The sequence below is a fragment of the Urocitellus parryii genome, chromosome 14 (assembly GCF_045843805.1).
Source record: "Urocitellus parryii isolate mUroPar1 chromosome 14, mUroPar1.hap1, whole genome shotgun sequence".
Classification (NCBI taxonomy): domain Eukaryota; kingdom Metazoa; phylum Chordata; class Mammalia; order Rodentia; family Sciuridae; genus Urocitellus; species Urocitellus parryii.
Genome location: NC_135544.1, coordinates 57914673 through 57939550, shown reverse-complemented (window position 1 = coordinate 57939550; position 24878 = coordinate 57914673). Strand labels below are relative to the sequence as shown.

Here is a 24878-nt window from a genome sequence, read left to right as displayed (position 1 = left end):
TCCTTCCAGTGTTCAGTCTTTGCCTTTAAACTAAATTTTACAGCAAGGCATTGAAGCAAAATAAAAATACCATTTAAAAATATTGGGCAGGTTGCTGTATGCAGATGTAGATCGAAGAAAGGGAGAGCGCACACCAGGTGCTCTGCTGACAATGAGGATGAATTGATTACATTTGACAGCATCCATACATCAAGGATGAGGGAAAGAGCTGGAAGGAGAATGGCTTAGGTTAAGAGACTATAAGCTCAGGCTGTGAGAAAGTTATTGCTGCTGCTGGACACTTGGACAGGGCCGGTCTGCAGAGACGTGACAATACCCTGTGAGCATCAAGATGGCATTGAGCACCGGAGTCCCAGGGGAGGCCAAGAGAGACCCCCCGGGAGCAGAGTCATGAACACACATGAGCTCCCATGTGCAACCTGTGAGTAACTCAGCAGAGGGGCTAGCAGAAGCGGGTATGTGCACTGGGTGGAGCATAGGCGTATTTCTGGGAGTTTATGGAATGTAAGAATATCAGAGCCAGTTCCCCAGCATTCGGATCAACCGCACCATCCTACAAAACTTTCCAGGAAGATGATCTGGCTTCTGAAGTAGCTGGATGCCTCTTACTCTGCGCACAGCATTTCCTAACCACCTACTATCAGGATACAGCTCCTCATAGTGACAGAAGGCTTAGATGTCTCCATGGGGCTGCACGAAATGGACACACTGTGATATGACCAGGCAGGGACACACTGTCAGCTTCTCATCTGTGAAACCAACACCTGGGTTTGGAGACAGAGGGTACAAGAAACATACGATGACCATTTTTCAGCCAATGTCCCAGAGTGATCCCTTGTTCCCTCTCTGGGGTTGTATCCCCACAATCTGATGGGCCCAGTTTCATCTTCCTTTTTAGAGACGAACTTGACCCCTTCCCCAGGTCCCTATGCTGAAGCCCTGCCCCTGGTACCTTACAATGTGACTGTCTTTGGAGACAGGGCTTTTGAAGAAGGAGTTAAAAGCAAATGAGACCATTAAGATGGGCCCTAATCCAATATGACTTGTGTCCTTATGAAAAGAAAAGACTTAGGCACAGACACCCAGAGAGATGACCGCGTGAGGACACAGGTCATCTACCAGGCGAGGAGAGAGACTTCAGAGCAAACCAACCTTGACCTTGGACTTGTGCCCTCCAGGATGGTGAGACAATAAATATCAATGGTCAAAGCCACCCAGCCTGCTACCTCCCTATGACAGCCCAAGCAGACTAATCCCTGCACCTGCCAGTATCAATTCCAACCTGCCACTTTTGTGCATCAGAACCTGCAATTTGTCCTCAGCATCTTAGCATTTTGTTCAAAAAAGACAAACATCGTGTCATCTTTCCTCACTTGAACTTCTCCTTCACCTCCAGTCTAATCTACGATGAGCACCTTATTGTCTACCATCTGGTTCTCTGATCACCTGGGCCACCACAGTGTAACCTGCACTGGCCTCCATTCACTAGCATATCTCTCGTCACCAAGACCACCGGCCTCTCCAAGGTAAGGACTCCTTCTGTTCTCACAGCACCCCTTCTCAGCTGGACACTGGGGTCATAAGTCGTACCTGTGCAAAAGCAACCACTGGCTCTTTACATTGAAATGGGTTGAGGATATAGCCCAGTTGGTAGAGTGTTTGCCTCGAATGCACAAGGCCCTGGGTTCAAACCCCAGCACCACCAAAAAAAAAAAAAAATGTACTCACTCTTCACCTTAAACCTTGCTCTTATGTCCTCTCATTCCAATAAGAACAGCCACCATTAAAAAAAAAACAGAAAAAGCATCAAGTGGTGGCAAAGATGCACCATGGAAATTAGTACAGACATTATGGCAAACAGTACTGAGGTTTCTTAAAAAAATAAAAATAGAACGACCATGTGATCCACAATCCCATTACAATGGTTATCAATTCAGAGGAATTAAAATCAGGAAGTGTGTTTATCACAGCAGCCAAGATTTGGAATGCATGCAAGTGTCCGTGGACAGGTGGATGGATAGAAATGCTTGATGTGTATATGATAGAATATTAGTCAACCCTAAAGAGTGCAATTCTGTCATTTGCAGCAATGTGGATGGACGGGAGGACATTGTGTTAAGTGAAATAAGCCAAGCAAAGAAAGTCAAATCCTGCATGTTCTCACTCATATGTGGAAGCTAAACAAGTGGCTCTCACAGAAGCAGAGAGTAGAATAAAAATTACAGAGGCTAGGGAGGTGGGGGTTGGGGACGGAGAGGGCTAGTCAACAGCTACGAAAACAGAGGGGAGGGTTAAGTTCTAGAGTTCTGCAGCACAAGGGTGACTATAGTTAAAAAAAAAAATTACTGTGGTTTTTAAATTTTTGAGAATATTCCCAGCACAAAGGAAAGCTGTTTGAAGTGATGGGAAAGCTAATCACCCTGAGGCAGTCATTTCCCATTGGATATGTGTATCAAAACATCATGCCATACACCATAAATACACAGTTATTAAGTATCAATTTTTTAAAAACAACCTACCTCTTATTGATCACTGAATTCCTCTTGCTGTCAGTGGTCCGAAAGCCCGCCCATATTTTGATGCAAAGTTAGGAAATGTGTCTCTGTATATTCTCGCCACTTGTGTTCCAACTTAAAAGTGTTTTTGAATGTGAAGTGTGTTGTCCTCTTTGGAAATAAGAAGCAGCGTTTCCAGCTGGGACTCTGCTACTCTGGTTACTAAGGAGACCGGTTGGATGTAGGAGCCATAATTAATAAGTAAATCAAGGCCTCCTGGACCCGGGAGCGAGATGCTCCCTGCCTCGAGAGGGAAGATCGCTGGGTGAGTGGAGAGCGTGGAGGTCCACGTGGGAGGTGGGTCTGGCTGCCTTCTCCCCTGGCTCATCCTCCCTGGAGATGTCTGAGGACCGTGCTAAGACCCTGCTCCTTCTCCTCCAAGTGCACCTGCGGAAACTGATGGAGTCACACTCTGTCCCCCAGCACGGGCTTTTCTGTTGCCACAGGAAGACAGGCTGCTGTGGGCAAGAGCGAACCTCTGCCCCCTCAGAATAAATCCGACAGTGTGACCTTCCCGCCAACTATTTCAACAAGTGCATCTTGTCAAAGAGCAGAGAGCAGCTGGCCCCTCCCTGACCAGTAAACAAGCCAAAGGGAACCTCCAGGTCTCCGGGCGCTCAAGGTCTTCCCAGGATCCCAAGGTTCTGGCCCTTTCTAGTATTCTAGAAGCACATGCTTTCCTGTGGGGCAGGGCTCAGCGCCTCCCCGCTCTCTGTCACAGGACACAGCCTGTCACGAGATCCGCCTCAGCACTTCCAGACCACCAAGTTCCATTCCTCCACTTAGCGAGCGAGGAAAGAAAGGTTCAGAGAAATGGCTTCTCACTCTTGCTTTTTCTTTCCCTCAACTGCAAGGGTAGAAAATCAGTTGCTACCAAACATCCCAGGGATGACAGGTAGGTCAAGGACATCGTGTAGGATGATTCTCCCTTGACGGGACCGAAAATCCAAATGAGTAGCTTCAACAAAAACATGGAAGGTTTTAAGTGTTTGGTTTTAGGTTTTGGGGGGGGGGGGGTTGTTTTTGGTTTTGTTCTTGTTATTTTCATGATATTGGGGAGTGAGCGCAGGAGCACTCTACCACTGAGCCACACCCCCAGCCCTTTTTATCTTTTGAGACAAGCTCTCACTAAGTTGCCCAGGCTGGCCTTGAACTTGCTATCCTCCTGCCTCAGCCTCCCAAGTCACTGAGGATACCAGTGGGCACTGGCACGCCCAGCGTGGGTTGACGTTTCTGATGACCTCAATGAATGGGATCTGTATAGCTGTCCCCTTTTGCCCTGTGACCTGGCTCTGGACAGCCTGGCGATGGCCTTCAGCCAGTAAATGCAGCCAAAGACAAGGAGCCCCTGCACCGAGGCCTGGGGAAGCTCTGCTCTGTGCTCTCTCCCTTAATGACTGTTTGCTCCTGCTGCACCTCGGCCTTGCCCAGGCAGCATGCTGGGAGCCGGGGAGGAGAACCAACACAGCCCCACTGCAGAAGCCTGAGAGCCCCGGTGAGAGCAGAAAGTCTGAAGAATGAGCCAGACGAGGGGTTTGTTGTTTAAGCCTCTGGCTTTGGTGCAGCTTGATATGCAGCAATTCGTAACTGAGGTTTTACTGATATCAGAAATGAATGCTTGCAATTTTTTTCTCAAAAGAGAGAGAGAGACAGAGAGAGAGAGATAGATATGATTGAAATCTAGGGTTAATGTGGTAGTTTCATCATCATAGGGGACCGGAATCCTTCTATCTTTATGCTCCATCATCCTTAGCTCTCATCCTCAAAGGTGTCTCATGATCCAATGTAGCTGCTAGAGCTCCAGTCAACAGATTTGTATTCCAGGAAGGAAGGAAGGAGGGAAAAGAGAAGGCCTCTTCTAGCTGGGTTAGCTTCCTTTAAAAGAACCTTCCTAGAGGACCCATCCAAGGACTAGTATCTTGATTCCCATTGGCTCCTTCAGATGACCAGGAAATGTACCAGTCTTTTAGCTGAGCACTTGGCCCCCTAGAGTAAAATCAAGGGTCGTGGTTAGTAAAGAAGAACCAGGAAATGGGTATTCACTAGGTAACCAGCACAATCTGCAGAGGAATGTGTGAGAACAGACTCCAGACCTCAAACCCCAAAATACATGGGGATGCAGAACAACCCACGTCATGCAGAGAACAGGCAGGTTTCCCAAAAGGCTCGGAGCGGTAGCCTTGATGTGCTGGGGAGGAGGGTAGCATCTAGGCAACGACAGCCACAGAGGAGTCGGGAGTGCCCTGATCTCCTGGGCCCTTTCGCTGTGAACACAGGCACAGAACTGTGGTTCCTAACGGGGGCGATGCTTTCATCCTTTCTGCTTCCTTTTTATTGAGATATAATTCCCATCACTTCAAATTCACCATTTAAAGTGGGAGGGATTTAGTATCTATTGTACAAACGCCAGCACAATCTAATTCCAGAGTGTTTCCATCACACTAAAAAGAAACTCTGTACCCATTAGCGGTCAGGGCAGATTCTACCCTTCATCCTCCCCTACCCCGTCCCAGGTCCACAAAAGAGCAGGACTTGCCCCTTGAGTGAACGCTGCTCTTCTTAGACGACACAGGCTCAGGCCCTGGGCTTCTGAGATAGATCAGAGCCTCTTGGGAAAACCAAGGACAAGGTCACAGTGCAAGTCACCCAAGTCGGAGTCTCCAGGGATGCTCCAGGATGTGAGCACTGCAGCCCGGGCTGCCTGGGCATTGCCTCCTGCAGTCTGCTTCTCCGCCTGCCCTGCAGCAGAAAAGGAGGCTCCATGGCCCGCCCGGAGCGGGACACCTTCAACAGCTTCCGGGCCCCTACACCCCAAGGTGCAGAAGCCGCTGGCCAAGCCCCTTGTGACCTGCTCTGGGAGGCGTCTAGACTCAGGGTACCAGTTAGTGTGGAGAGGGGGCGGGGGAGAGCGCAGCGCTAGATTCGCCAAGGGCCTCATTGTCCCCCTCTCCGCTGTCCAGGAGGACCACACCCATTTCACAGAGGAGGGCCTGAGGTTGGCACAGAGGAGGGAGAATTTCCGACACTCCTGTCTGAGCCCCGGCTGCGCTTTGCACTGCGCCACGCTGTGAGCACCTGTGGGAATGCCTCCTGACCCCGCTGTGCAGGTGGAGACACCTCCGCCAGTGGCCTGGCCCTTGCCGCCTGTAGGGCCCTGACATTGGGAGGGGGCTTGGCTTAGCTCAGCCCTGCTCCTGGGAGCCCTGGGAGCCGGTGGGAGCTTGGCTGAGCTCTTCCTCCCTCTGCCTGCTGCCTGCTCTCCACTCCTCAGGCAAAAAGGTTGCTCAAGGAGACTCCAGGATTGGGGTCTGCCTCATCATCGCTGCCGCCAGGAGTCTTTCCCTCCGACTGACTTGCCAGAGCTCCCGTCAGTCCTCGCAGTGCCTCTGGAAGAAGGGGAAGGCAGCCGAGGGATCCTGGCTGCACCGAGCCCAGGTGAAGCAGGCTGGAGCCTGGGTGGATGGGGGCAGGCATGTCACAGGTCTGCTGGCGGAGCCGGGGGGGAGGGGGACCGCAGGAAGGACGGCAGGTTGTGCTGTCTGGTTGATGAAGGGGGTCAGCGTGTGTATGTGTCATCGAGGTGGGCAGGGAAGGGGAGGGCTGTGCGTGGGGGAGGATATATATGCTGGTGTGGCTGACACGGAGGAGCCCAGCTCACATCCGAGGGAGCCCTGCGACTGACAGCTCTCAGGTAGGCAACTGCATGCGGCCCCCAGCCCCGACCGTGACCAGCTGCTGGAGTCTCCCGAGAGCAGGGCAGCCCGGGCTGGCTCCTCCACCCCTGTCCTTTGTCCAGTGTGGCTGCTGCTGGCCTCTCGTGAGATTATTTCTTCATTCATCTGCTTTCCAGCGCTCAGATGGTGGGGAAGGGGGAGGGCTGAGGGTTTCTCATCTTACAGAGGCATGCAGAAGAAGAAAGCTGAAACTTGCAAATGAGGAAAAGTTTTGCTTCCCCAGTTGTGGCCCCGACTTGGTGGTGGCTATCTGTTGAGAAGAGGTGGCTGCAGGAATGAGGTCAGGCGAGGAGCAGCACTTGGAGGGCGCTTGTCTCTGGGGGCAGCCCCCAGAGAGCCCCTGGTTCTCTCTCCGTATGGCTTTCCTCCTTCCCTGGTGTTGCGTTCAGGCTGCTCCAAAGGCATCACTGAACTTAAAGCCATTTGGCTTCGAGTTCTTAGTCTGGAGGGAGCCCTTCTCCCTTCCACCCTGCATAGAATCATCACTAATGATGCGGGAAGAGTCAGATCTGCAGGTTTGCTCCACCTGTATACACTGCCGAAAGCCGTGGCTGTGAGTGAATTTCCTAGAGCATGTCGGCAGGCTTGACCTTGGTCTCCCAGACCCTGCATCCTTCCCAGGTCTCCTTTCCTTCTGGGCATTGTTCCCCTCCTGCCCGGGTCCCTGCCCAGGGCACGTGGAATACTCCATTCACAAGTCGCAACAGAGAAACTCTCGCTGCTGGCTCTCAGCCTCATCTTTCTCCTCCTCTCTTTGTGCGTCTCCTTTCCCCTCCCTTCGCCACCCTCCCCTCCTCCCCTCCTCCCCTCCTCACTCAGAACGGGCAAGTTCTGGGGGAATTTCAAGTAAGGCAGGATGATTCGGGGAAGGGACTATTTAGAGCGAGCTGCTTTGGACTTGAGTACCCTGATCCTGGGCTCCAACATCTGCGTTCGGCTTCCTCGAGCAGCCCATAATTGTCCCAATTATAACCAGTAACATTGTTCGGCAGACTAACAAAAGATGAGCTTTGCACGGTGTTTGCCAGCAAGCCCAAATCAGAGTTTTCAACACAGAGAGAAAAAAGTAACTGCCTGGCTTCTTATTCAAAACCTCCCAAAGACAACACTGCTCCTTCTCCCTGCCTGTGGGTGGCTGCTGCACGCACCCCTTTTCCTCATTTATGAAGTCTGGCAGGGACATATTCTACAAGCTTCTCTGATGCCATGATACCAATAACAGAAAGAATTCGGGTTCCTTGGGCTGGTGGAGTCTTCGGCAGGGGCAAACATCCAAACTTCACCTTAGTAAAAGCATCAGCTTGAAAAAAAAAAAAAAAGCATCAGCTTTGGTTTTCCTTATGTGGCCTGATGCCTCCTGTCCAGGACACTGTGGTACAGCCTGGGGTGCAGTCCTGTTCCCCAAGGGGCACTAGCCCCTGCTTTATCAGCTGAAGGTTCTTAGGGATTTAGAAAATGCGGGAGGTTTTGCATTGCCAATGAAGGGAGTAATTGCAGGATTAAGCTCAGACCCAAGCTCCCAGGAGCCTGAGACGGGAGCTGTCACCAAGCTATTCCATCTTCAATCAATCAGGTATTTATCAGCTACATCCCACCAGGCAGGGAGGCACTGGGTCTCTGTAGATTCAACAGGGGTGATAATAACAGCACTTGACACTGTGCAATGATTTAGGTGCTTTCACACCCATTATCCAGCCCCAGCTCTGGGAGATGGAGTCATTATCTCAGAGTTCGCAGTTGAAGAAACAAGCCGAGAGAGGTCCGATGATTTGTTCAGCCAGTGGCCCAGACAGGGCTGAGTGCAGCTGTCCTGGCTCTGGCACACGTCCGTCCCCTTTACAGTCAGGGGTGTTATGAACTAATAGCAGGGACACAACACAAACACACCCAAACAATTAGAGGACAGTGTGGGGCTGCATGCAATTAGCCCCAAACTGCAGAGCACAAGTGCAGAGGAGGTTAGGGAAGAGATGCTTCCTCTGAGGATTTTTCTTTTCTTTGGTACCAGGGACTGAACCCAGAGGTGCTTGACCACTGAACCACATCCCCAGCCCTTTTTTATTTATTTATTTATTTTTTATTTTAAGACAGGGTCTCCCTAAGTTGCTTAGGGTCTCACAAAGTTCCAGAGGCTGGCCTCAAAATTGAGTCCTCCTGTTGTAGCCTCCAAAGTCACTGGGATTACAGGCAGGCACCACGGCTCCTAGCTTCCTCCGAGGATTCTGAGGATTCTAACTGGGTTGGGAAAGGGTGGGATTTGGATGGATCAAGAGCTTTAAGGAGGAAGGTGGCAGATGGGACAAAAGCATAGAAGGAGGGCAAAGAGATTACTGTTTCTTGGAGCCTACTGTAAGCCAGGCAGAGAGCTTGTCTACATGCTTGTTTCATGCCAAGAACATCCACGTAGGAAAGAGAAGTCCAGATGTGCTCTCCAGGCTTGCATGACACAGTTCAGTGGTTCTTTACTCCCAGCCCCCAGAGCCCACGAGGGACCTTGGAATCTTGTGTGTTCTGAATTGTGGGCTTTGCTGCTCATCAGGAATCCTAGGAAAGGCTTTGGCCCCTTCTCAGAAAACAGTCATCCATCATGTCAATCGTTTATAGCAGCTTGAATTGCTGGGAGCTCATTAGGCAAACTGGATTTTTTTCAAACGCTTTTATTTAATGCTACAGTTGTTCCCACTCTCTAACATAAAGGCTTCCTTCTAACCCACCAGCTTGCTGGGAAGTTTGGGGTACACCAATTTGGGGAGGTGGGGTGGCCATCTTCCATGCAGCTGCAATCACTTTCCTTCTGGACTTTCTGTGAACCCCCGCAGCTGCTCTGGCGTTGCAGAAGCAGGAGCTCGCCAGCCCTCAAGGGGCCGGCCTGGCTGGTGACGTGCGTAACTGGCCTGGCCACCCCACTGCCAGGACTCTGCTTTCTGCAGAGGCTCGGTGCCAAGCCCCCCTCTGCTCACACTGGTCCTGCGATCCTCCCCACCCCCACCCCCATTCATCTTTTCATTCATCCAGCCAGAACGTGAGTGGAGTTCCCCAGAGGAGCCGCGAGGAGCAGTGCCGGACGCACAGCCTGCGGAGTCCTCGGTTAGCTCCGACTCAGTCCATGTCACAAAATGTGCACAAGCTAGGCCAGCTGTCTCCAAAGGGGCTCGGCTGCCCAGCTACCTACTGGGTTCCCAGAAATGGAGACGTTGATTTTGTTTGATCTTTCCTTTTGGAATTAGCGCTTTAGTGAATTTTTATGATGTGTATAATTTGTGAATAAATAAATTGGGAATGTATGTTCAAAAGTGACTGCTCTGGTGGGGTAACTGTGGTTCATGGCAATTATTAATTACTTATTTCAAAATAGCTAAGAGAGAGGGTTTTGAATGTTCCCAACGCTAAAGAATGAGAAATGTTGGAGATGACAGATCTGCCAATTATCCTGATCTGACCATCACAGGTTGTGTACATGTACTGAAATGTCACAATGCACCCTGTAAATACATACAATTATTTTGTCAGCTAAAGGTTTTTTTTTTCTTTTAAAAACTGCTTGTTAAAGGTATAAATTTAAAACTTGAAGATTGTTCTACAGTTATTGTTCTCTTATCAATATTTTCCAATTTTTTCAAAAAGAACATCGAGTTTATAAAAGTAAATAAAAGCTTTTAAAAGTCCATTTAAATTATCTTGATGGTACATGTGGGAGCCAGAACCAGGAAGATGAAAGTCTAGAGTGCTTCCTTCCACTTTGTAGCCGCCACAAAGGCACATGCTCTAGGGCCCTTGGCGGCCCTTCCTGAAACCCCCATCCCCTGCTGCCCTGTGAAGACCTGTTTCTTCTGCCCCGTCCCTCTTTCCTAACTTGTCTTACCAGGGTAGGTCAAATATCTGGCCATTCCGAGAATCAAATATTAACCAACTAGTTCAGCTGCCTCTCTTACAGAAGGAGAGGCTGAGGCCCAGAGAAAGAAAGACCCTTGCCTACAATCCCACGTGTCTAGAACCCAGGACCCTGTCTCCACACAGGGCTCTTGCTCATTCATGGCTCCCCGCCTGGCATCCTGGCCCTGCATGCAGTGGGCAGTTGCTTAGTCCCCACCACCCACCCTATGCCATTCCCCTCTTTCCAGGTGGAAATTTAGGGAATGGAGACCTTTTTAAAAGTGTATCCATCAGGGGAGGAAAAGAAACTGAAGAAGCCTCCCTCGGTAATAACTGGCGAACACGCCAAGCCCCGTGTTGGAGCCCTGTCTACCGTGGGTCCAGGAGCCAGGGCACAGGAAGACCCAGCTTCCTCCCAGGGCTGTGCAGCTGGAGGGAATGACAGATCCCACTAGGAGCTGAGGAGAGGCCCAATTAAGAGGCCGTAATCAGACGAGGGGAGTCCAGGGCTTGGGACCAGAGCAGGTCCTTAGAGTGGGTTCAGCTCATGAAGACAAGCAGGGCTGGGAAGGTGGTCAGAGCGTGAGCCTGGGGAATCAGACAGGTGGGAGCCCCATCTGCCACTTAGATTCTGTCTCCTCCACTGCAAAATGGGGATAGTGGTACCTACACATAGGGTGGATGCTCATAAAGCAATGAGCACCAGGCCCAGCACACATGCTCTAAATGTAATAGTCACGGGATTTCTGCTAAACACAGATCCCATCCAAATGAGATTCCACCAGAATCCATCCCCTCCCCAAAGCAGAAACATGGTGTGGAGTTAAAGGCTGCCCAGAACACACAATTTGGAGTCAAAATACCCAAGTTTAACTCCTGGCTCTGCTCTTTAATAACTGGGTAACTTAGACAAGTTGCTTAACCTCTATGAATCATGTGTATCCGAGAAAGGGGGTAAAATCAACCCAGATCACAGGGCTGCGTGGGAATATGGAAATCATCTGTCCTCTGTATAGAACAATATTCTATTCATGTAGTTGATGAAGAGTAAGGGAACACACTCCTAGAGGGAGAACTACTTCTTCCCCTCTTCCCTTCTCCACCAGAAGCCCCCAAATCACAGACTTCCACAAGGTGGTGAAACAAAATTCAGGGTTTAGCATCAGCTAGAGCTGCATATGTAAGCCTCCAACAGGAAAGAAAAGCAACTAATTATATTGCCCTTGGAAGCCAGAGTATGTGTGAGTAGGTTAAGGCTAAACCATAATAGTATTTTATCTTTATAAACAGTGAGACACAATCAAATTTATGAGGTGTCATTATCCAAATAAGAGGTAATTAAACATTTCTTTATTCAATACAAAATGGCCTGATTATAGTATTGCCACACTGAATGGTTAGCTAAGCTTGGCTCAGAGATGAAATGCAAGCCATGTAAAATTCAAAACATACTCAGGTAAATTGTATTTACTGATGGTCACTGTTGCTGAGTAATAAATGAAAAAAAAAAACTGTCTTCATCCCCATCTTGCAGTTGAGAAGACTAAGGCTCTTGGAGGTGACAACTTTAGTTGTCTAAAGTCATACAAAGTATAAGGCTTGAACACAAATATAAGTCATGAGTTAACTAATCACTCACTTCATTTTAACTGCCTTCATTGTATGTACAGAGCTTTACGCCAGCGTAAGGAAGCAGTGAAGGTTTTTAAAAATCAAAACTCCTGCTGAGTTTTCAAAGTTCAAATGATCCAACTTAACGGAGCACACAATTGCACTCAGGGTTGTGAGGAGAACAAAGGGCACAGGATGTCCCCATTTAGAGACTGCAAACCCACCTGGGCCTTGGGACAGTGCTGTCCTGCCCACTTTGTGGATTCTTTGAATTGCAGAGAATGGATAATACCGAGTGGGTGGTTTCTAAATAATGGGGGGGGGGGGCACGTGTTCAGAGTGAGTGTGGAGCAGAGAGGAGATTGGGGACTGGAGGAGAATGTGTCACTGACCAGCACGGGGCTCCTGGCCAAAGCCCAGGAGAGAGGCCAACGGCCAACTGAAGGGGCCTCATGTTTTACACGCAGCCAGGCTATCAAATGAGTACGTGCTGATAGTCTCAGGACCTGTCCCCTCTCTTCTCCTCACCCCTAAATCCCATTTACCCAGAATTTGAGATAACAAATATCAGCCGAGCCACCCAGCACTTCCTGAACACGCAAGTCGCCTCTGTTAATGAGGTTTCATGAAAACCCTCAGCAGGAAAGCGTTTCATTAACATCTGTCACCGCTTATCAGCTCAGTTTAGGCCCACATTATGCATCGCAATCTCCTGATGGGAAGGAAAGGCCGCCCAGCCCTTCCCTCCTCGCTTCCCTTTCTTCTGTGACATACTGCCACTGCCATCATGTGGCTGCAGCCGGCACAGCCGCTCCCTTCTAGACAAATCCTGCAAACTGGTCTTAGGACTAGAAAGATCGGAATAAGTAATGCCTGGGGCTGGGGCTGGGGCTCAGTGTAGAGCACTTGCCTCGCATGCAGGAGGCCCTGGGTTTGATCCTCAGCACCACCCAAAAATAAAGAAATATAAAGACATTGTGTCCATCTACAACTAAAAAGAAATTTAAAAAAGAAAGAAAGAAATGCAAAGGCACTTCTCAAAGTAAACCAAAGGAAGTCTCCAGCAGTCTCGATTTAAGACTGGCTGGTGTTCTAGGACTGTATTTTCGTACAGTGGCCATTTGGAACTTGAGACGCATTTCCATCTCAGAAGAAGAGCAGGTCTCCCGCGCAGACCTAGCACAGAACTCTGTCCCAGGCCTGCCTAGTTGGCCCTTTGTGACCTCTTCTCCCAGCGGTGCACTGGTCTTCCAGCTTAGGATGGCCTCTTGCCTTGCTCTGCAACAAAACTTGTTCCCACCTCTTCTTGCTCCAACTAGACATTTTTCTCATACTTTGTGGGTAATCCAAGTCCTCAAGTAGCCCTGTGCTAGGAGCACCTTGGATCCCTGATGAGGCAGCTGCTCCCAGACATTCCTCACTCTCCATTTGCTGAAGAGAAGGAAGAAGGCTCCCAAGATCTGCCACTCTCACTAGGGAGCACATCCCAAGTGCTGCGCCGGAAATACAGAGGATCCCAGGACAGGAGTTCTGCCTTCCAGGGAGCCAGTCCAACAGGGAAATGGATGAATAAGTCCAAGGTTACATCAGAGGCTGCCAAGTGCTGAGAGACATGGTGATATCCTGGAGAACTTCGTGCGGCTCTCTCTTCTGAAAAGGGCTTGTGTATGCCAGGTGCTATATTAACTGCTAACAAACACGAACCCACTACTGGTCATATAAGGTAGGAACCAGAATTATCCGTTTTACAGATGAGGAACTGAGAGGCTAAGCAGAGCTAGCAAGACACAGGACCAGGATGAGAGCCCAGAGTCATTAGAATGAGCAGGTGAGACAATCAGTGCGCATCCAACTCTGGCATGGGTCTGGCGGGCCTGTGTGACAGATGAGGAGCCTGTGTGGTGGCTCGCTCTGCTGTGAGGGGCCGCTCTGAGAGGCCAGAGCAGCAGAAGAGACCGACAGAGTTCAAACCAGGGGCCGGAGATGGTGTCCCAGACAGAGAGTGTACGAGGCACGAGACGGAGAAGTGTATTCTAGGCAAAGGGATCAGATCGGCCAGTGCCAAGGGACAAAGACAACACGAGCCTGGTGTAGTTGGAACTGTACCCTCTGGGATGAGACTCGATACAAGGGTGATTGACAGGCAGTGAGCCTGTCAATTGGAGCCAGTACTCAGCCAAGTCCTTGTAATTCCTCCTGGAGGCCACGGGCATTATAGAATTAAGTATGAAGTGACATCATCGAATTTGGAGATAGCTTGGAGAGGGGCCAGATCTTAGATGGACTAATTAGAAGGTTATTACGAAAATAAGGCAATAAATCTCAACTAAGGCACCCACCCTTGGGATAGAGAGGGAAAAATTGAATTTGAGATGCATTCCTGGGTATAGATGTTTGTATTCGTTGTTGCTGGCCCGAGACAGCCCATCACCTGAAGGAGAAAGTGCGCCTCTCGTAGGGCAAGCAAGACCTATTCCACCTGGACCCCACCCCATTCTACAGGGACCTGCCTCAGGAGCGTGGGAGTGACCCAGTGCCCACATCTGCTTACCATCCACCTGGGGCTGTGATCCTGACTCCCAGCTCCTTTGGAATTGCTGTTTCCTGGGTCTCCTGGATGCCCTCCTGGCAGACTCTTTTTCAAAACCCAAGTCAAATGCCAACTCATTGGCTTAACAAGCATTTACCGAACATCCTGACAGTCTCCGTCCTCTTGGTCTGAAATGCTTCCATGATGCGCCAGGTGATTTCCCAGCATGGCCACTGGGTCATCTGCAGGTCCCCCCTCTGTCCAGTTCACATCCTTTTCATACCCACCCCTCTCAGACTTTGTCCTGCATATGCACCACCTGGGAATCTTCCTGAAAACACAGATTCTGGTTCCCTGGCCAAGAGGTGGGGACAGAGAGTCTGCATTTCCAACAAGATCCCTGCTGGTCTGCAGATACATTTGAATAGGAGGACCAACCGTATACATTTTCTTCAGATAGACCAATGAAAAAGCAACAAAAGCAATTATTTCTGACAATGAACTCTTTTTTAAAGGAAAAGTTACTTGAAATAAAATGCACAGAATCTAAATATTCAATGTGATGGTTTGACAAATGTATTACACCCTTGTGACCTCGAGAATGTTTATATTTCCAGAAAGTTCCCTCATTCCCCTTTCCATTTAATCTTCCAAATAAAGGTGGTTCAGTGGGGACCCAAAATAGTGTAGTCCAAGGAAGTAGCTTTCTGATTCAACAAGTTTGAGCCAAGGAAAAACATGTAAAGAGGAACAGGAGAAACTCCACACATCCGCAGGCCACTCTGCAGGAAGAGTGTAGATCCCCATCTAACTAATCATTGGAGCTACTGTCTTACAATAGTTTCTTTGTTTATTTTCCAAAACTAATGCCATATACCAGGCCCTGTGCCTGGTGTGGAATGACAAGGTGACCACCATGGCCCCATGGTCAAGAGGCCCACCCACTCTCTTGGTCTTTTCTGGCTGCTATGACAAAATGCCTTATCAACAACAGAAATGCATTTCTCGTAGTTCTAGAAGCAGGTTCATTATCTAGGGAGGACCTGTTCCCTAGGTCACAGATGGTACCCTCTTGCCTGTCCTCTCATGGTGTATGGGGCTACCGAGCTCTCCTGGTTCTCTTCCATAAGTGCACTAATCCCATTCACTAGAGCCCCCCCACACACACATGACCCACCCACATCCCAAGACCCCACCTTCTCTACCATTACACCCAAGGTAATCCTTGGGGGTTGGGTTTTCAACATATGAATCTTGGAGAGACCATAACATGGGCTCACCTTTGGCAGGAGCAACAGACAAGGAAACCCAGGAAGCTCCCTAGAAGAGATTTCAGGGGCATGAGCATTTGGGCCATCCCAGGAAGAGCTGGGGAGGATGACGGGAAATCCCTGAGTCGTTAATAAATGTCAGATTTTCCTCGCCCTTGCAGAGGACTTTATAAAACCTCCCTACCGATCTCACTTCATCGTCCTAACAGCCCTGTGACAAGTCAGGTGGCACTGTTCCCCTCCCACAGCAGTGGACACTGAGGCTTGATTAAAGTCACCTGCTGGACAGCTGCAAAGCAATGCCTTTAGCTCCCTGGAAAACTGTCCCTACCACCCCACAGCGGCTCCCTGAATGGAGTGGCAGGAATCTTGGGGCACTCTCCTCAGGAACCCAGACCCCAGCCTGTGCAGGGACATTAGTCCTGGATGACAGGACCAGACACGGGCACCCCCTGACATCTGCCCCCTCCTAGAAGATGAATCTCAGACCCCGGCACTATTCCCCCTGGGGGTGACTTTCCTGCATCCCCTGGGTTAGGAAGCCGCGCCCCGGCCAGCTGGCCTCCCCAATGGCTGTACTAATCGCCACCCCTTCATGTGTTTTAGCATCTGGCTTCCTGCATCTGCACCATGAAAATCATGCTTTGTGACCTCCTGCTGCTCAGCCTCCTCTCCAGCGTGTTCAGCAGTTGTCCGAGGGACTGTCTCACCTGCCGGGAGAAGCTCCGCCCAGCTCTGGACGGCTTCAACCTGGAGGTAGGTCCAGGAGGTGGAGAAGCCACCTTCTCCCCCTCCATCTCCTTCTGTCCACTGGAAAGCAGACCCTGGGTGAGAATCTCAAGCCTCTCCCAGAGAACAGAACTTGCCCAGTGTCATGTCACCAGGAGGAAACAGATGTGGACACTTTCCAGCCAGGAACCCCATGACCTTTCTACCTTAGCACCTTCAAATAAAGACCTGCTGATTGATGGGTGCCACAGCACACACCTGCAATCACAGCTGCTCCGGAGGCCAAGGCAGGAGGATTACCAGCTGGAGGTCAGCCTGGGCGACTTAGCAAGACCCTGTCTCAAAAAGTAAAACAGGTTGTGGGTGTAGTCAGTGGTGGAGCACTTGCTGAGCCTGTGCGAGGCCCTGGGGTCCATCCCCAGCACCACACACACTCACACCCCTGCTCATACTGCCCTACTGTTCCCAATATTAAAGTAATGCATTTCTTTAAGTTGTTTTATTTGTTCTTTTTAGTTCTACATAGCAGTAGACTGCATTCCAACACATCATACAAATATGGAGTATAAGTTCCCATTTTTGTGGTTGTACATGATGTGGAGTTACACAGTTGTGTATTCATGAACGTGGGAAATTTATGTCCAATTCATTCTACTGTCTTTCCCATTCCCATCCCCCCACCCTTCCCTTCATTCCCCTCTGTCTAATCCAGTGAACTTCTACTCTCCCTCACCCCCCAGTGCTGCTCATTGTGACTTACCCACATATCAGAGAGAACATTTGGCCTTTGGTCTTTTTGGGACTGGCTTATTTCACTTAGCATGATAGTCTCCAGTTCCATCCATTTATTGACAAATATCATCATTTCATTCTTCTTTATGACTTAGTAATATTCCATTGTGTGTATGTACCACATTTTCTTTACCCATTCATCTGTTGAAGGACACCTAGGTTGGTTTCATAGCTCAGCTATTGTGAATTGAGCTGCTATAAACATTGATGTGGCCATGTCACTGTAGTCTGCTGATTTTAAGTCCTTTGCATATAGTGAGGGGTGGGATAACTGGGTCAAAAGGTGGTTCCATTCCAAGTTTTCTGAGGAATCTCCATACTGCTTTCCAGAGTGGTTGCACCAATTTGCAGTCCCACCAGCAATGTATGAGTGTAATGATGCCTTCTTATTTCAGAGAATTTGGCAAATTTAGAAAAGCATTATTAAAAAATAAAATCTAAATCACCATTAATCCCAGCAGAGAAAGAATTGCATCTTTCCCCCATTTACTAGAGTCCACCAGGATAGTGCTCCCATGTCATGAAGTTATTTCTTTCTGTGAATGTAGCACAGCTTGTTTAACCCTTCCCTGCCTAGTGAACATGCCCTCCATTGTTGACCCTGCAGACCATTCTACAGTGACCATTCAATGATCTGAAATGTTCTGATAGATTTTAGATTTCCAACTTGTGGTGCAAATCCAAGGTTAAGCTATTATCCATTAAACTAATTTCTCACCTCCTCTGACTTCTGTCTAGAGAGTTATTCCTCTCCTGTTAACACCAGCATAATTCAATTACCGCTTCCTTTGAAGTCAATTAAAGCGTCTTTCAAGCTGCCAAACCCCTCAGCCTTTCAAAACAATCAAAAGCAGCGACTGTTCCTGGGGCAAATGTGCAAGCGTGGAGCCAGGGCCATGCTGGACTATCATGGGCCTGCTCTCAGCTCCAGCTCCTCCGGCCCCAGGCCAAGGCTGTTTCTGACCAGTAAGAGCCACAGAGCAGCCCAGGGGACTCACCCTCATTCCTCCTTCTCATCCGTCAGGTTTTCCCCAGAGACGGACCCTGCGCAGGGTCCGGCTCCGCCCACTGTCTCTCACTCAAGAAGGCCGTCCTCTCTAGGTTCTCGGGCCTCCTTCACCAGCCTCCTCCCTGCTCTGACTCTCCTTATCCCACTTCCTAGCCTGCCTTCTCTTCCTCTCTCCACTTGATAATCACAAGGAATTGCCGGGATGGCCGCTTCCCGGCTCCTCCCTCCCTCTAGGGTCCCACCTCAGTCCCCACCTCCTGGTCCCCCCAGGCTGCAGGTAACTCCCAAAGGTCCAGGTCACCTGACCGCCTCTCTCCAGGCTCAGCCCCACATGACCATTACCGGTCACTTTCCACAGCTCCTGGGACATCCTGCCTTCCCTTCCCTGCCATCTCCCCCCTCCCCTTTTGATAAAGCCTGCTCACACCTCAGAGCCCTGATTGTCTCACCTCAGAGGAGAACACTGTGCTGACTCAGCCTCGAGGTGGGTTTTCCTCTGACTAAGGCCAGAAACATGAGGAGGAGATTTAGGGGTGAAGCCAAAACACCAAGAAGGAAGAAAAGTTGGAGCCAGAGACTTCTAGGAGACCCAGCCAGAGACAGGAAGGTCAGGACCAGGCAGGAAGCCTAGACAGGTGTCATGACCAGGCTGGTGGCCTCCACCAGAGGCCCTGTTGCTTGGGGAGGCAGAACAGCAGCAGACGGTGGCTGGAGGTCTGCCTGGCTCCTATCCGATGATGGCATCCCTTCCCCACCTTCCACTCATGCCCACCTGCCCCATACCAAAGGCCCTGGACACTCACCTGCCACAGATGATGGACAGCTAGAGATGGCTACTGTAGAGCATGGAAAATCAACAGCCCCAGGGCTGATGGCTACACCGTGACCTTAAAACACACGAGCAGATTTAACCACTTACTTTCACATCCCCAGTTTCCTTAGCCAATCTGATCTTCCCCAAGCCTGATGAGAGAAGGAAATAAAGTTCTTCTTTCTGGGTGATGCTCACCAGCTGTGCTTGGCTGCCAACCCCAACCCAGTGGGTTCCGGTTGTTACTGGCACCTGCAGGTCTAGCTCTGACCCCCAGGTGTGAGCTCTGTGTGCCAACAGATCTGAGTTTCCCAGCACATGGCCTGGTGGGTGGCACAGAGGCTGCTGTGTAAAATGTCCCCTGGAAACAGATTCTAGGACACTTAGTCCTGGTGGGCACATCCAGTGTGGAGTTCTGACTTAAGAGACAATGAAGAATATGGAGCCTGTTTCCATCTCTTCATTGCATCTCAGATCTTCAGGGTCTAGAATCACTCATAACTTTACTTCTTTGAAACTAGTCAGAAAATGAAACAACAGACATCTCACAAGCAAGGGCAGATGCTCAGAGTGTCTGTGCCCCCCGCCCCTGCCCCACCAACCTGGCTGCCCACTTGTTTTCGTTTCTAGTTTGTGTCCACTTTTAATCTATTCTTAAGTTTAATGAAATGCCAAGAACACAGGACAGCACATCTCATTCCCAAACCTGGCAACCTTTGAGTGTGTCCACTCTGAATGATGGGGGAACTCATTTCAGCCAGGGTCACCTCACGGTCTCTCCATCAGATTATATAATTCTGAGCTCTTCCCAGGATCCTTTGGACTTTTGGCTTCATCAGAAATTTTTCTATTTCTATTCCTGGTAGTTGGTCCAAGAATGGCTGGCTTTTTTATTAGACTATAATTTTGGTTGGTAAATGACTCACACACCCAAACCCATTGCAATGTCTTGGCCTTTTACCTAATCACGTCAATTCATGAAGAAAAAAAAAAAGTAGATTCATTGAGTTGTTTTAGAAATGAAGAATAATGCAACTAACCCCTCCCCCCGAGACACAGTCTGGGGAAATATATTTAAAACTTCTTAAAACCCTACTGCAAAACAAACCACTTTCTGGTGGACCTCTCTTCATGAGATGAACATCCTTAGGAGATGATTTGTTCTTTGTGTGGTCTTCTTGTTGGCTGTGCCTCTGCTGCCCTACCAGTGTTATCCCTGGAATATTCTAGCAAAGCCTCCTAGAGCAAGTAGCTACCAAACATCTCTTGGACAGAAGTGGTTGAAGTCTAGCTCATGGCAGGAGCTAGACTGTCTCTGTGACCTTCTTCTTTTCCTTCCAGAGAGCTCCTGTGTCTGTTTCTCACACATGTTAGGCAAGTGCTCTACCACTGAACTACACTCCCAACCTGTACCCTCATCTCTGATCCAGACATCCAAATGGCCCTTTGCTCTGTCTCCTCACAAGCTCGCTTTGCAGATCAATTTGGCACCAATCTGGGACTCCAGATGCTCATGCAAACTTTGGCTTAATATAGCAATGTCATCAGCACGGGCTTCGAAAATGCATCCAGCTCACTTAATAGGCCATTAACCCATCTCTGGAAAGCGGCTGGTGAGGCCCCCAGACCACAGGGTTAGGCATTCAGCTCGTATGCCCATCTGGTGCTACAAATGCTGTTGTGAATTTGGATCCCTCCTATTAGGCCCCAAACCTTCTCCTAAATCAAGAATTGGGATGATTTGGTTAGCATCTAATTTACCTAACAGTGTCCAGTCTGCATATGGACTGTGGCATCTGGTTTGATCATAAAATTTCATTTTCTCTGATTGACACCAAATCTAATTGCCATCTGGGCTTACAAATCCAGGAGCTCACAGCAGATCTAGTCATATCTAGACTTATCTCTCCCACCTGTGTCTGTTCACAGAAGGAGCAGCACAATTCAATAAGCATTTGGGGTCCTACTCTGAGAGGAACAGGCCAAGCATGCCCATCACACTTTTGTGATGCTATCCACACGTCCCTGATTTCCCATGGATATAGTAGAGCAGGGATTTTTCAAATTCACCATTGAGGTCCACTTGTGGGGAACTGTTTTAGTGAGTTTCTTCACTGTTGTGACTAAAAGACCTGACCAGAACAACCGTACAGGAGGAAAAGTTTATCTGGGGGCTCCCGGTTTCAGAGGTCTCAGTCTGTAGATAGCCAGCTCCATTCCTCAGGGCTCAAGGTGAGGCTGAACATCATGGAGGAAGTGTGGCAGAGGGAAGCAGCTCACATGATGATCAGAAAGCAGCGCGGGAAGAGACTCCACTCTCCAGATATAAAATATGGACTCCAAAGCCACGCCCCCAAGGCCACCTCCTCTAGCCACACCGTACCTGCCTTCAGTTACCATTCAGTTAATCCCTATCAGAGGAGTAACTCACAGATTGGGTTAAGACTCCCACAACCCAGTCATATTTCCTTTAAACCTTCTTGCATTGTCTTACATGGAAGCTTTTGGGGGACACCTCACATCCAAACGGTAACAGGAACCATTCTCTGCATTGAAGGAGTTTTACTCATGCTTGGCCTCTAGGTGGCGCTAGCAGACACACACACACACACACACACACACACACACACACACACACACACACACACATAATGACGACCAAAATGTCTCCAGGTGCTAGAATGTCTACTATTTAATAGAAGGTGAAGACTCCTACAAGGCACTTCAATATAAGCGAGATGTGGCCCCTCGCTTGTTATACTCGGCCTTAGGAGATATTGCAATTATTTATATTAAGCATTAAAATTAAGAATTAAGAATTTTTGATGGGAACACGGAGGAAGGAATGAGCAATTCTTCCAGGTACAGTACCTAGAAGAAGGTATCATATAGGGGCAGCACTGGATTGTGGCTGGGTCCCCAGGGATGGATGGAAGGAAATCATTCCATCAGAGAATAAACAGTGACTAAAGGCAGTAGGAGCAGTCCTATGTACCTGGGGGCATGTGCATGGGAGGAATTGGAAGCAAGGTGTGCGCTGGGCCAGGTGCTAGAGGGACTGATCAGGAGTCTGGAGTATTTCATTTACAAAATATCAGACAGTTGTGAACGAGTTGTGATTAGAGTTATTTCTCAGGAAGAGTATTCTCCAGGGACCTAAAATGGACTCGGGAGGTAAAGCTAGAGATAGAGTGCTTAGCTAAGGAGCCACTGTGCCCTCAGAGGGAATGGAGAGGAGAAGCCGACCTGAGTTACTAAGCAGACGGAGGTGGGACGAGAGAGGTGAAGATATGCCCAGGGTTTACATGTCTGTCAACTGGGGAATAAGGAACCATCCAGGGAGAGACAGAGAAACCACGCAGAAGGGCAGACTCAGGTGGGGAAAAGATCAGTTAGAAATTGAATTCACCTGCTAGTACCAAAGACCTAAAGTAGCAGTGGCCTAAATAAGACAGAGAGTTGGTTCCTCATACGGAAGGGATTCCAGGGCTAACAGGACAGCTCCAGCTCCTGCGTCTTTCTGCTCTGCCTGCCTATGGCTTCCCATGCCTATGACTCCACCCTCCACAGCACCCCATGCTTTCAAGATGGACAGCTGAGAACCAGCCAAGATGTCCACATTGCAAACCTGAAGCTGGAGGAAGGGGAGGACGGAGGAGAAGGGGAAGTTCTTCCCAGCTCAGTCAGCCCTGCTTTACTGGAGGCTGCATCTGATCATTTCCATTCTTGCTGCTGGTCTCCTCATTCTGTAGGGAAGATTCAAAACTTACCTGTTGCCTTCAGGAAGAAAACAGTGTTCTGTTAGTAATGGAGAAGGGAGATGGATCCGGGTGGGGAGTTAGCAACCTCTGCCCCTGAAGGTGCCCAGGGAGCCAGGCCCAAGCTCCATAAGAGTCAGCTGAGGGCTGCCCAGCTGCCTGCTTGCTCACCCTGTCAAACATGGGCTGAAGGGGGTTTTCTCTAAGGCCAGAAACATGAGGAGGAGATTTAGGGGTGAAGCCAAAACACCAAGAAGGAAGAAAAGTTGGAGCCAGAGACTTCTAGGAGACCCAGCCAGAGACAGGAAGGTCAGGGCCAGGCAGGAAGCCTAGACAGGAGTCATGGTCAGGCTAGTGGCCTCCACCAGAGGCCCTGATGCTTGGGGAGGCAGAACACCAGCAGACGGTGGCTGGAGGGTCTGCCTGGCTCCTATCTGATGATGGCATCCCTTCCCCACCTTCCACTCATGCCCACCTGCCCCATACCAAAGGCCCTGGACACTCACCTGCCACAGATGATGTACAGCTAGAGGTGGCTACTGTAGAGCATGGAAAATCAACAGCCCCAGGGCTGATGGCTACACCGTGACCTTAAAACACACGAGCAGATTTAACTACTTACTTTCACATCCCCAATTTCCTTAGCCAATCTGATCTTCCCCAAGCCTGATGAGAGAAGGAAATAAAGTTCTTTTTTCTGGGGCTGGGGTTGTGACTCAGTGGTAGAGCGCTTGCCTAGCACGTGTGAGGCACTAGGTCCGAGCCACATAAAGATAAAACAAAATAAAATAAAGGTACTGTGTCCATCTACAACTAAAAAAAAAAAAATACTCTTTTTTTTAAAGTTCTTCTTTTATCTGATGCTCACCCAGCTGTGCTTGGCTCTGAAAACCTGACTAAGGATATAGCAGGGCGTAGTTTGGGGTGCCTTTATTCTGTGTTAACTTACTATTAACCTGGAGTGAGTCAGCCTCACCTCTGATCCCTGATTTCTTTGTTGGTAAAATGATGGAACTGGGCCAAATGGTGCTGTGTTTCTTTGCAATTCTGAAATTCTATGAACCTAAAAAAAAAAAAAAAAAACACTTTACATACACTACTGCATAGTTCTTGAGAAATGATGCTTCAGAAGCGTTTGCATCGGTGCGGACACAGATGACCCAGGGACTCAGCTCCTCCCTCACCTTGAACTCACAGAGGTTCCTGTTTCTTTTTCCCTTCATCCCCTCCTCCCCCATTTTTGCAGGTGTGCATTTTCGAGTGTGAAGAGAAGATCTTCCCCAGCCCTCTCTGGACTCCATGCACCAAGATCATGGCCAGGGGCCCCTGGCAGCTCAGCCCTGCTGACCCAGAGCACGTGACCGCTGCTCTTTACCAGCCAAGAGCCTCGGAGATGCAGCACCTGAAGCGGATGCCCCGTGTCCGGAGCCTGTTCCAAGCACAGAAAGAGACAGAGCCTGGCGTGGACGAGGCTGGCGAGGCAGAACAGAAGCAGCTGCAGAAGAGGTTTGGGGGCTTCACCGGGGCCCGGAAGTCGGCCCGGAAGCTAGCCAACCAGAAGCGGTTCAGTGAGTTCATGAGGCAGTACCTGGTCCTGAGCATGCAGTCCAGCCAGCGTCGGCGCACCCTGCACCAGAATGGTAATGTGTAGCCGGAAGGGGAGCCCCTCCCAGCTGCACTGGCCACTGCAACCCATGAGTGAGTTGGGCACCGATGAGCTGGGGGCAAGAAGAGACCCCACACACCCAAATGTCTTAGCCTTCCCCCAGGCCCAGAAGCACCACACACACACACACACACACACACACACACACACACACACTCACACACATACACACTCCAAGACTCCAGCTCCTGGGAGACTTGAGACTTGAGAGGGAAATTCACCTCCCTGCCTCCTGCCCACCCTTTTCCTGGGGAGCAAAGATTTTCCTAAGATTGCTGCTTGAGGCTGACCACTCCCATTTGGAGATTGGTTACCATGGGGATAATAGTAGTATGTTAAGATAACTAATTCCTCTATAGCTCTCCAGGAGCTTAGTTACTATGGGGACAGATAAGTGGACCAATTCTCTTATCCAGTTGCCATAGCAACCATTCAGCTCACCTTTCCTCAGAGACTATCTCTAGAAACCAATAGCTGAACCTACTCTTAGCCATTCAGAGGCCGATTTCTGTGGCTGTGATGTCGCTGTTTCACCTTCA

General features: G+C 49.5%; 1 protein-coding gene across 1 annotated transcript; it reads left to right on the top strand.

Moving 5' to 3' along the window:
• The first annotated feature begins 16204 nt into the window (after positions 1 to 16204).
• On the top strand, positions 16205 to 24324 carry Pnoc (prepronociceptin). The gene is made up of 2 exons (XM_026398898.2): positions 16205 to 16330; positions 23920 to 24324. The coding sequence occupies exons 1-2, from the start codon at positions 16205 to 16207 to the stop codon at positions 24322 to 24324; spliced, it is 531 nt and encodes a 176-aa protein (XP_026254683.2).
• Positions 24325 to 24878: the final 554 nt, after the last annotated feature.

What these genes read in the sequence shown, in the direction of transcription:
- Pnoc (XM_026398898.2), top strand. Translation starts at nt 16,205, where the DNA reads ATGAAAATCATGCTTTGTGACCTCCTGCTGCTCAGCCTCCTCTCCAGC. An exon ending in TGGACGGCTTCAACCTGGAG is followed by an intron (nt 16,331 to 23,919) that starts GTAGGTCCAGGA and finishes CCATTTTTGCAG; the next exon opens with GTGTGCATTTTCGAGTGTGA.